The sequence below is a fragment of the Poecilia reticulata genome, chromosome 14 (assembly GCF_904066995.2).
Source record: "Poecilia reticulata chromosome 14, P_reticulata-male-v2, whole genome shotgun sequence".
NCBI lineage: Eukaryota > Metazoa > Chordata > Actinopteri > Cyprinodontiformes > Poeciliidae > Poecilia > Poecilia reticulata.
This window is the reverse complement of record NC_088843.1, coordinates 5674592-5687493: the sequence shown is the minus strand read 5'-3', so window position 1 is coordinate 5687493 and position 12902 is coordinate 5674592. Positions and strand designations below refer to the sequence as shown.

Genomic DNA, 12902 nt, shown 5'->3' with positions numbered 1-12902 from the left:
AGTTTTTTTCTTTCTTTTTTCTGTTGTCTTTCTTTTTCCATCCCTGTCAGTCTGTCTTTAACAATTCTATTTAACTTATGTTTGGAAATAAGAAAACATTCAAGGTTCAAAGTGCTGAGTCTTATTCATGACTCCTATTGCTTTTATATAAACAGCTATCATTTCTATTTTTAGGAATCAGCCGCTGTTTAATATGACGTATTAAAGGAGATCAACAGAGGAACAAACATTGTTTAGCAAAATGTTCAGACTGCTTGATCCTACATTATTTATTATAGTAACGGAAACATAAGCAATAATGTTCCCCAGAGCCAGAGCAGTTATACCATCAGATTCCTGGTTACTGGGATATTTTAACATTTAAGCAACATCCGAATGTCTTTTCATTTAGAGACATCATGAGAAATCTGCTGCTGAGTGAAATCAGGAGATTTTTCCCTTGATCTGCCCTGGCAGGTGATCAGCCAGTTGGAAACTCAGCCATCCATTATTCTTTCCTGTCAGTGAACACACCATCACTGCCAGGTCACAGCGAGAACAGAACTAGTTGGTGTAAAGGCTGTTCCTAAGTAAAGAAGACTTAAACTTTGATATTTACAGTGACAAATAATACCACCACGAAACGAATCACCAATAGTGCAGAAGGTACTTAATTCAGAATCTACCAAAGTGGATATATAGAAATGCTTTGATATTTTTTAGTCATTGCATAATTAACTCCTGTTATGCTGTTCTTCCACCTGAAAACTATCATCTAATCAAGAAAAGATATAAGATATCTCTTATTTTGTGCCAGATTTTCCGTCTTGGATACAAAATCCATCAATATCCTGATTTTATGCTACTTTTCAATGCTCTGCCTGAGAAATTAAATAATCTCTATGGCGGTCTTAATCATGCTCTCAATGGCACCAAGTGTTTATTTTGAGAATGCAACAGCAGACAGGTGAACTAAAGGCAGACTCTCAACCATCCTGCTGAAGACAGCTGCAGTAAAGCTCTGGCAAAGCATCACAGAAAAAGAAAGTAGTTCTTTGATGATCAATGGCTTCCAGCCTTCAGACAGTTGGCTCCAAAGGAAACTTTTAACATGTCAGAAACATTGTCTATAAAGTTGTTGAGTTAATCCAAGTCTACCAAGAGATAGCTGCTCGTTTTAAAGAATGTTGATGCCTGCACACCTTTACCAGTATATGCAAATACAGTCAGTTCACACAATGTTGTTTTATTTTGAGTAATTATTTGTAACTCAATAATTGTGTGGGTTCACCCTTTAAACAGCTTGTTTTAGTTCAGTTTATATAAGCTAAAATTGAATTTATTTACGCCGTTCAGAAGCTGAATGTTCTGACCTAAACTCAGTCTCAATGTAAGTTACTTGTTTTGAACTAAACTCAGTCTATTAATTTAAACACTTTTACAGTTTAACACAAAATGATTAAAACACCTGGTAAATTTAGGTTTATAATAATAATAATAATAATAATAATAATAATAATAATAATAATGTCTACCAACATTTAATTTTGCCTTCACAGACCACAGACATGCTCTCTCCATGCCTGGTCATCTCACTCCCTGTTTCTGACCCTCAGAAGCACATCTTTGCCCTTTCGACAGAATGGATTTGTCTTTAGACAAGTGATTTATAGAAACAATCCTGGAACTTCCTTCTACAAGGTTCATAAGTTCAGTAGCCAAGTGGCTGATTCATCATTTAGAGCAGGTTTTTTTCAACTGCAGTCCTCAAGGACACGTGTCCTCCAACTTTTAGAAGTGTCTCTGCTTCAACACACCTGAGTCACATCATCAGGTCGCCAGCAGGAGTCTGGAGAACTGAGGAGGTAATTCAGGTGTGTTGGACCAGGAACACATCTAAAGGTTGCAGGACACTAGTGGACCTCGAGGCCTGGATTTGAAGACCTCTGACCTGGTGACAATCTGGACTTAACTCTTCAGTCTCTAACCTCTTTTTCTCGATTTGATCTCTCCTAGACGTTTGTGTGACCATTCTGATTTTTAATAAATGTTTTGAATCTGTGCTTGGTTGAGTCATCTGTTTCCCTGTGAGACTTTAAATTAATAAATGAAATCATTTAAAAATTCTTTTTTGCATTCTGTTGGTTTTATCTTTGATCTTAAAATGTGTTTGATCGCAAACATTTGGATGTGATAAACAGTAAAATTCCCAATGGGGGCAAATACTTTTCATGCCGTTAGTAAAGTGTGGCTGTAAACATTACTGTGAGTCAAACCTGCATATGGGACAGTGACATATGTTACATCAGAGGTTCCCAAACTGTGGGGCGTGTCCCCTGTGGGTGGCGTGCCATTGCAGGGGGCGCGCGGGAAATGTGGCAGTGAAGGAGACCTGCGGCTGATGTGCAGAGCTACGCAGGGCAGGTGTGTTAGAATCATGGCAGCAAAACGCAAAGAACTTTTCAGTTTTCCCCCCAAACTAACAGACTGAGTTGAGTAAAGCTGTTGGATGCATCTAAAGTTAGCTAAAAGATGACTAGCTAATATCAATACGTCACCTTAAGCTTGCTAACAAGTAGCTTGTAGGCTACTGGTGTTGTTGTATATGTTCAGCTACGATTCATTTTGCCCCCGCTCCCCCCCAAAAAAAATTGCACATGTATTTTTACAAATGAGTGTAAACTGCACACCTTGTTCTGGTCAGATACTCACCCAGACACTCGGTGCATCCAACCAAGCAATGCCCTGCTAGGTTCGCTTCCTCTCCCCCGGCTGCTGCTGGTCTGTTTGGCACTGATAACTACTTCACAGACTTCTTCCACAGATAACTGCACCCCTCTGTCTTTATGTCCTCACTCATTCTCCTTCTCTCCCCATTGTCAGCTTTGTTTTACAAACGGAGCAGTGATACTTTCTCAGAGGTGCACCACTTGCACTCTGCAGCCCGACCGGCTGTCAGGCTGGATGTGCTGTGACAGGCGGGCCTACATGGTGGACAAACACATGAATATAAAGCATGAGGAAACAATCACATCCCAGTGCCTTACGTGACCTTACCTTGACCTGACACGAGACGCCGCCCTTTAATTGTCACAGCTGATACACCTCGACAGGCGTGTGTATTATGTGAGTGTGTGTGTCCTGACAGTTGCTTTGATGCATATTTCATATGAGGCTGCTAAGTGTGTGGCCAGAAGTAGGACATGAGGGGGGCAACATCTATCTTTGTTAAATGTGGATGTATTTTTCCTCCTTTGCAGCAGATGAATGCACGTATTCAATTATGATTTTTTTTTTATTGCCTTTTAGTTTTTGATGATTTTCCTTCTTTTCATTGCCTTATCATGCAGCCTCAGGGCTCATTTAGAGGTATGACTATTAACCACACACTCGGACAGATGTGCACGCTCGCCCGAACAAAAGGAGGCAAACAAACAGAGACCACCTCAGCCGTTTGAGGACACTATCTGTTTAATGTTATTTATAAACAGCTTCAGTCTGGCATTGTTTGATAACCACATAGAAAACATTTGGGCTCCACAAAGGAAGAGAGAAAAATAATACACAGATATGTGTGCGTGTGTGCGTGTTTGTGTGTGTGTGTGTGTGCTTATTGAAAAGAGAGAATGGCGGCACAGGAAGATGAGAAGGGAAAGAGAAACAAGGAGGAAAGATGGAGAAAGAGGATGACGAATAGAAAGTAAGGAGAAAGATAAGGAGGAGAAGCACATAGGATACTGCAGTGCTGTTTATCTTGAGTGACTCAGCAAATCAAAAAGACTGAAAGTCCCCCCGCCCCAAAAAGAAAACAATTATAAGAATATTAAAAAAATAACAAAGTTCCAGCCTTCAGCTCCCTGTACATTTTTCATGGGAACAAGTGAGACACAACAGAGTCTCGCTTCTCCACTTCTCTCTCTTTTTTTTTTCTCTCTTTTTTGTTTTATTACAAAAGTCATTCTCACAGGAATAAACGGACACAATTTACATCACCTCTTGGTTTACAGCAGCACAAACAAAGTTCACTGGTATAGGGGCCTATAATCCTATTTGTCAGGACAGTGACACTATAGTGACAGGCCGCCCAATGTTCCCGACATCGAGATAGATAGACACGAAAAGGTGGGGCTCAGCGGGAAACACACACAAGCGGGGGTACAAATATGGCCCCTGCCTCTGGAGTCCAATACGAACCTGTTTGTTTTGGGGTAGTCTGTAAACCAGATCACAATTTTTGTGTTTTTTTTTTAAATGACCTGTCATAACTGTGTTATTTTTTGCTTGTTTGATTATAAGTAGAGATGCACCAGTCATAATTCTGAGGCTTATCTGATCTCCACCTGTGTAAAGCTAAAATCTGACACTGATTTTAGTTCATTCTTATTTCTAGGTCGATAACGGCGTTTAAAATGTTTTTTCTAGTCTTCCTGCCGACAGTGGTTGAAATGATTTACATTTGGAGCACATTTGGGGATGTCTGACTGTGTTTGTGACACAGCTGTTAAAAGATTTGTGATTGTTTTTCAACCAAAGACAAACTATGGTGGCCCTGAAGTGCAAAACACATCAACAAATCCCAAAACACAACTACAAAAGGAAAAATCTGTCCATCCATTATCCAACACGCTTATTCCCTTGTGGGGTCCTGAGGAGTGCTGGTTCTTTTCTCCAAAGGGCACAAATTGAAAAATACAACTACAAATTAAAAAAACATCACAACATTAACAAAATAGAAGAGATAGGTCCCAGTGGGAAACCTGAGACATCTCTGATTGGGCAATTCCTCTTTTGACTTTAGAACTGGAAATTATTTTGGTTTTAGCGCATTTGTTGAAAATATGAATGTTACCAATGACGCAAATGTAGCTACCAAAAACATTACCCATTTATCGTCATGATACCAAATACCAGAAAAAACTGAATTTGATGCATGTTTGTTAATGATGCTGCACACTCATTTACAGTAGGTGGCAGTATGCACCTTGAAGGCGTTTGTGATCTGCCATTATAAAACAAAGAAGAAGAATAACATAGCTACCCATAGAAATGAATACTCAGGAGACTTGTTTTTATGTCAAATATTCTTTGATAGCTACGGCTATCAAAGAATATTTTGAGTCAGGACAAACTACGAAGCTTTGGGTGTTTTTTTTTCTGCAGTTTGGGCAATGCATAGCACTGTGACTCTCTGCCTGCTCATCTAAACAAAGAGAAAGAATGAATGCTAGAATAATTTCCAGTTCTAAAGTCAAAAGTGATATCAACCAATCAGGAATGTCTTAGTTTTCCCACTGAGACTTTCATCTTCTCTTTTGTTAATGTTGTTGTAATTGTGCTTAGTTAATGTCATGTTTTTGAATAGGTTGTTGTGTGTAGTGATTTGTTGAAGTGGTTTGCGCTTCAGGGCCAAAGTAACACAATAATAATGGAGTTCACATTTTAAACTGTGTTTAGCATCCGATATTACCAATTAGTATGACTACTCCACATGTTTATGAAACACAATGAATGGATCACTAACTTATATTAGACCAAAATGTATTCAATGCTACTGTCAGCTCATGTTTCTTGGAATGGTACTCAGATCATGAGCACAAAGGTATCTTTAAAAGCAAGATTGTATTTTTTATGGATGTACAGTGAAAAGAGGCTCGCTGTTTTTCTGATGTGGATGATGATGATGATGATGATAATTATCTCAGGATCAAAAGGATAGAAAAACTGCAGTAATGTTCTTCCTTTTCACCTTCTCCTTTATGCATAGAGCACAAACCAGTGCAGATGCACTGATAATGAGTTGCAGTCTATACATCTTCAATACCCACTTACTACCTCTGGCTCACTTGAAGGGTTTCTACTCCAGCAGTCAATGGACTCCACCTCTCATCTATTGACTGCTGGTCGACATGAACCAGGGGGTCAATGAGGAACTACTTCTTCCCAGTTCACTATCATCAATAACAGTATAATGTGACAATCTAGTTGCTAACATAGGTTTCTCTCGCTCATTTTTAGTTTGAATTGTTTTTAACCTCAGAAAATAAGTTAAAACAAATGGTTAATTTGATTCACTTTGGGAATTTATTCACCTCGGGTGAATCTGTCTACAACAGGAAAGACAGCTGTTAGTGCTAAATTAAACAATCCAAACTGATCATTTAACTGAGATTTCCAAAAGGCAGCCAAGATAGACCAGGGTAGAATATTCAAAAGGATAAAATTAAGACATTTTTCTGGACTCTGTTCAGCCTTTCTATTATCAGCTGAAAATCAAACTCTCCCTCTTTCAAAATAAATAACTACAGGCGTGTTTAAAGAAAAAGTGTTGCTTCTTTGATCTTATTATTTGTTCTTGTCTTATTTTTAAACTTGATCCTGAGCTAACTTAGCTAACTTTGAGTCTTTTGTACTTTTGAGTGATCTCTGGAGTTCAACCAGAGCAACAACCAAATTTGAGTTTCCAAATGGCTGGTGGCCTACTGGAGGTATTGAAGCTGAAAACTGTCCACTTCCTGTCACATGTCAATTTATTGGCGCATCCCTACTTATGAGGAGCAGCTAGTTCAAATAAAGACAACAATGCTTTGTTTTGCTGTAGAAAATTATGAAGTTATGATTTGTGTTATCAGTTTCCACCTATTTCAATTGAGTGGTGGAGACTTTAGGTGAGCTGCACAGAAAAACAGGATGTCTGGAGAAAAAACCAAATGAGAGTCCCGGGTTTGAAGTTTGCTGTGAAGGTGGTTGGTCTTTTTTTTACTTTCCGGGGGAAGACCACTGTTGAACTGCTCTGTTATCAAAGGGTGTGCTGTATCCCACTGTTCTTTTTTCATGCGTAATTCTTGGAGAAGAGCACATAGCCTCCACATGTCACAGGGATTTCCTCTCTTCAGACCTAGCAGCGATAAAATCCAACTCTTCAAACAGGCTTGAAGATCAACAAGTCCTTGTTAACAAACCAGAGAGGAGGAGACCGCAAGCTCCTTCATTCGTCACACACTCTGACCTTACTTTTTACTCAACAGAGGCTGATCAAACCTCTGACACAGAATCTGTTTTCTGTGACTGTTTGGACTGACCGGTGCTTTTGAATGATACACAAACCTCCATTGCATTACAGAGAGAAGCGCACATCACTTTCAGTGAATGAGAAGTTTTATGACTGAGACTAAATCCCCTGCTTTTTCTTAGCCTGCAGAGAGGTGCTCAACCAAGAGAAGTTGCAGAGTGAATGAAATTGCCTCTCGCCTCCAGATGTTGTTCATAGGATAACTGGCTCCCATCAGGCACTCTTTTTATCTAGCTTTGTTGTATCCACATGGCTTTAGAGTATTTATTTTCCTTTTCCACTTTACACCCACAATTACACGACAGTTTCTCAGAAATATTCACTCACTCTAGGATGCTGAATGAGACCAGTTGGCCTTTAGAATGATTTGTTGGCTTGGAATGGCTTTTAGGTTGGTATGCAAAGTTGAGGACAAATGATAGCTTTCGACTGGACTGCTTTGACGAACTGACAGTTATATTGTTGTGTGACAATTTCAGCTGTATTATTTAGATGCCAAAGTGTACAGATGTGCATTAAAACTGCTGTGAGACGTGGGTGCAGAGCCAATTTGCCGGCGGATTGATAGTGATTACAGCTATTACCGCTGAAACTCTTCACAATGACTCATTTTCCTGCCACCAGTGTCTGCGGTACTTTGTTTCTTGATCTTAAGGTGCTGTTGAGTGAGCAAAGAGACAGCTTTAAATGACTGTCTTTGTCCTAGTGTGAGTGACAGATCAAGGCTGTGCTGTGAGAGCACTACTGAGTCAAGAGGGTTAGCTGTTTTGTTACTTACTGTGTGCTCTCACTGTAATTTGAATGAATAATTGGCTCATTATTTCATGAGGCTGTACAGTTTTTATGAGTACATAAATTTGATGAAGTGACTGATGCCAAAGAGACAGAAGTTTCCCTGTTGTTTCTATGCTGACATCATCAAAACAGTGGGCTGAGTGGCGCTCCCTGACTTCCATCTTTTGACACATAAGAATCCCTGCATTTTTACCACAGGAATACTTCACAATGTTCCCAAAACAGTGTCAAGTACACACTTGGTTGTCCACATGTCTCCTTAAATAGCCAGGACAGGGTATTTTTTATTTTTTTTAGGAGAATTAATAATAAGGTTGCATCATTAGCACGTAAGTGTCTGGGTTCTGTTTCAGCGCAGGATCACAAAATAGATTGACAAAAACAGAGCTGATGACAAACAGGGAATAAATGCTGCTGCGTGGGATCCAGTGTTATTAGCTCTCTGGACTCCACTTGGTGGACCAACAGAAGTTCTGGGGATGCACTTGTTTCTCCTTCTTGAGGATGCAGACATATCATATTTACCTCCATCTGGAGAGTAGTCCTTCTCATCCCCCTCCTGAAGTACCTGTACCTCATTGAGCCCCCCTTTTCCCTTACGGCCCCGGCGGGTACAGTTTTTGCGGCTTCCCTTCGGTGGACGCGGCAGGGGTGACGGCGAAGGCAAGCTGTACTGGTCCCCATGCGGCAGGTACGGCCGCTGATGATGGTTGTGATGGATTCGGTGGCGGTTTAGGTGGTTTAAAGAGTCTCCATGCTCCATCTCCCCTCCAGAGTTGCCTCTTCTGTGACCCTCATTTGACAAGCAGCTGGGTAGCTCTTCCTTCTTCACCATCTTCATATCCTTTCCTGCCAACTCCGGCGGTGAAACGCAGATCAGAGTGGATGTGGAGCCCCTAAACCTTCGCAGCCAGTCCCAGAGGGATAACGCCTTGCAGTCACATTCCCAGGGATTGTCATTTAGACGCAGGTACTCCAAGGCCGGCAGCTGCATCAGGGTGGCACCGGACAGCTCAGTGATGGAGTTATTGAACAGGTAGAGCGTGGTGAGACGCCGAAGGTCATGGAAAGCCTGCCGATCAACCCACTGGATTCGGTTCTGGTGCAGAAGGAGTCGATCCAAGACGCCCAATCCTCGGAAAGTGTTCTGGCGAAGACTCCAAAGCCGATTCCCGTGCAGGAAGAGATGGCTTAGGTTCAGGAGGTCGATGAATAAATCGTCCTCTAAGAACTCTAATTGGTTATCCTGGAAAATGAGGAAGGAAGAAACACAAAAAGGGAATCTGAAATTAGTTATAGTTCATTCATCATTTAATAGCCTGTATGTTAATTCCACTAATGAGTAATATTCTTTAATGGAATAAGCTTTGAAATAAGATTTATCTTCCGCAGTCTGCTGACCTCACGTGTTATAATAAACATAATATTTCTGGATTAGGCCACAACATAAATGCTTGTTTTGTCCTACAGATTACATTCACAAACTTGTACTCCATAAATTCCAGGGAAAAGATGAACTCTGCAGGTTTGCAGGATTACTGGTAATCTCTGCAGCTCACAGAGGCTAGAAAGTATCCTGATCTGTGTTGGAGGTTACTAAAATGATTTGCTGCTTGTCTTTGTGTGCTTGGTTCAGTTTGAGGAACCAGTAAAAAACAGTCATTTCAAATAAACTGGTTTGACTTTTTTGTAGATGTCATGACCAATTGCACAAAAGTGTAAACATTTATATATGAGGTTCTGACTTTAATCTTATTTGCTGGGTGCTTGATAGATTAAAATGCTGTTTCCCTTACTAAACAATGTTGGTGATTAAATTATACTTTTAACCCTTTCATGTATAGCGGTCACTACAGTGGACAGCTGTCTAAAAGCCATTTTCTTGTGCTTCTTGTGGATTTTTATGTTATAAATGCCAAAGATCATGGAAGTGGACAGTAATTTATCATAAAATACACTATCAACTACTGGCCATCAGCTGCAAATGCAAGAAATTATTTTTTGTTAAATCCGATATGGCCGACAGACAAAAAAGCATGCCGACCGGCCCGGTCCTTCCTTCTACTGTAGACGACTCTTGCAAGTAAAAAAAAAAATATTGTGACATCAAATAAACCCTAAAGAACAATACTATTGATGTATTTTTCAAATAACAACTTTGTATTTGGAGAAAATTACAATTGATCACCTAAAAAAATAATAAATAAAAATTATTAAAAATTAAAATTAAATTTTTGCTATCTTTTTTATGCCTTGGGAAAAAATTTTATAAAATGGGGGGATAAAAATCCTGACACAAAGGATCATAATCCATGCATGAAAGGGTTAAAACAGAATGATTTATATTTTCATCAAAATTTGGAAAATACATAGAAAAGTATTTAGGTTAGTATAATAAAACAGAAAACTTAATGTCATGGACATTATGCAAGGATTTGTGTATTTAATTATCTTGTTTCTTCCTGGTGCTGCTTTGCATGGCCAAGCTTCTGTGGGTAAATTAACGTATCTGCTGTTAGCATTTCATTAGTGTCAAATGTCTAGCAGTGGGTCCATAAAGCACCACAGTATAAGGAATGCAAATGTAACATTTAGCCGTGGAGATTAAAAATGGGCAGTTTTCCAAGCACCTGTAGGTAGAGATACTGAAGATTATGTAGACCAGCAAAGATCCCTGGGGGCAGACTGATGAGGCCACAATGGTACAGGTGCAGCGCGTGTAGCCGACCCAGACCCATAAAGGTGTCTGAGGCGACGGCCTTCAGGTGCCGGTTATCCCCCAGGTCGAGCTCCTCCAGCCGGTCAAAGCCGTGAAACGTGGACGGCTGTATGTAGGAGAGGTTGTTCGAGTAAAGCCACAGCATGGTGGTGGTGGGCGAAAAGTGGCCGCGGAGCAGCCGCTGGATCTTGTTGTTCTGCAAGAAGACACGCTCACTCTGAGCGGGGATGCCCTCGGGCACGGCATGGAAGTTGTGAGCCTGACAGGAAACGGTGCTAGGTGAAGTGTAGCAGATGCAGTGGCGGGGGCAGGGCATAGAGAGATCCAGGCCCCACAGCACCAGCAGCAACTCCACCCCGCCATAACCTGAGCGAACAAAAGGGAAAGAGAGGAGAGTTAATGAAATTCAGACAGCAGAGATTCTATTATCAGACACATCTTGAATGAAGCACTTGATGATGTTGGTTTGCAAGGATTTAAACGGAGACTGTTCAATGCAGGAGGAAAGATATACTCCTGACATGATTTTCACTCAACATTTAAACTATTCTCAATGGGTTTTCCTACCTTTCCAAAAATAAAATCCTAAAAAAAAATACAAGGCATTCCTTGAAAAATATAAATATGCTCCAGACTTTCAATTTTATCATGTGGTGGTGCAGTTATAAGAGAGGTGCGTACATCTCTATGTTCACATTCCCTGCAACAGTCGTGACAGCGCTGCGTACCCGGCTGCCTAACATGCACAGCATTATATCCTTTGGTTATCCTCCAAAACTGACAGAAAATCAATGTTTCTCCTGCTTACAAGTGAACACGCAGCACACCTGTAATGTGTTCCCACAATAATGGGAAACCAAGAAGGAACGAGGAGGGAGGGCAAAGAAAGGAGGGCGCCTGGCAAGGCTTAGGAGGGGGGTAGAAATGATCTGCAGCAGGCCTCTGAAGTGGGTATTACTTTTCTCCTATCAGATTCCCCTCATCTCACTCATTTATTTTTATATTTATTTGATTTTTTTTTTTTTTTTTTTGCCTGCCTTGGATCATTTCAGTGTTTGATGTTTCTTAGAGCTGGAAATAGAGAGTGAGAAAAGAAAAAAAAAGTGGGTGGAAAGAGCATAGATTGGAGAGACACTGATCTGGGAGTAAGATCTGGATTGAGCCAGAGATAAAAATCCAACCTGAACATCATTCGTCCAGCTCCGTGGGGGCATATGCCGCCGCCCTGCTTCATTTGAAACCACAGCACAGATCCTTTTATCAGTTAAAACATATACATGTTTGGTTTTTCTAATAGCACTCAGATTAGTAGCCATCGCATTATATCAATGAGCATCCTCAGTAATCGGCAGATGTGATTGACAGATGTATTAAAGAACAACATGTTCTCAAATGTCAGGAGAGGACTCCAGAGTATAATCCCACAAATGCGTGACCTGGTAACATAATGTGTATGTGGTAATGTTTGTCAGTACGTCTGTGACGAGGCATATGTTGCGTTTGACAAATGACCTTTTCCTCAGAAGAAGTTAATAGAAAAACAACAACAGCTGCAGTCTTGAAAAAATCGTATTGTTTTACCACGTCTTTTTGCCAACATCTTTTCAACACTTTCATATTGCATGAATTAATGAATATTTATTATTAGAGTGGTCGAACAACAGCTACTTAATTATTTGTGTGTTTGGACATGCTTATTCTGCAATATTAATGAATTATTTAGAGTCAACAATAAATAATTCCAACAACTAAACTGTTTTAAAACCTTCAGCACAGCGTGTATCAGTTTCATCTGTCTATCTGCTGAACATTTCAATTTAAAGTAAAACAAAATATTATATATAGACAAACATAAAGTAAACAAACACACAATTTATCTCTTTATATATAAATATTAAACATTTACAGTCAATCAAAATGGTTTCTCATCTTCATATGGTTTGTTTTTCAACCAGCAGCAACAAGTCAGTGATAAGCAAATCTCCATTAGCATTCATTTAGTCTCCATGGTAACCAACATTTTTATTGCCCTAACTCAAAAAAGTTAGGTCAATAAAAAAAATTACTAAATATTCCATAAACATCTGAGCTAAAACTTACAAAGTCACAATTTGTTGTTTGCTTTGTGTTCATAAGAAGTCTAGATGCCAACCAGAGTTAGAAAACTTTTGAATGAGTGGAGCTAAAACGGTCCTCCATCCTTATGTAAAGTAAAAACCTGCTTCCTGGTGCATTTTTTCATGATGAGATTAGCACAAAAACCATGAAACTCAAATAGCTTGTTAACCATCTTATAATGTGAAACTACCTGGAGTTGTTAGTTTGACTACAGAAGTGCTA

At 39.9% G+C, this 12902-nt stretch overlaps 1 protein-coding gene across 1 annotated transcript in view; it reads right to left on the bottom strand.

Annotated features, from left to right (window-relative positions):
• Positions 1-3428: 3428 nt before the first annotated feature.
• Positions 3429-12902, bottom strand: part of rtn4rl1a (reticulon 4 receptor-like 1a) — a 104368-nt gene continuing 94894 nt past the window's right edge. The window contains exons 2-3 of the mRNA XM_008427371.3: positions 10474-10928; positions 3429-9089 (exon numbers count right to left, since the gene is read on the bottom strand). Of these exons, the coding sequence (XP_008425593.1) occupies positions 8193-9089; positions 10474-10928 (1352 nt within the window). The 3' untranslated portion in view covers positions 3429-8192. The remainder of the gene's footprint in view (positions 9090-10473; positions 10929-12902) is intronic.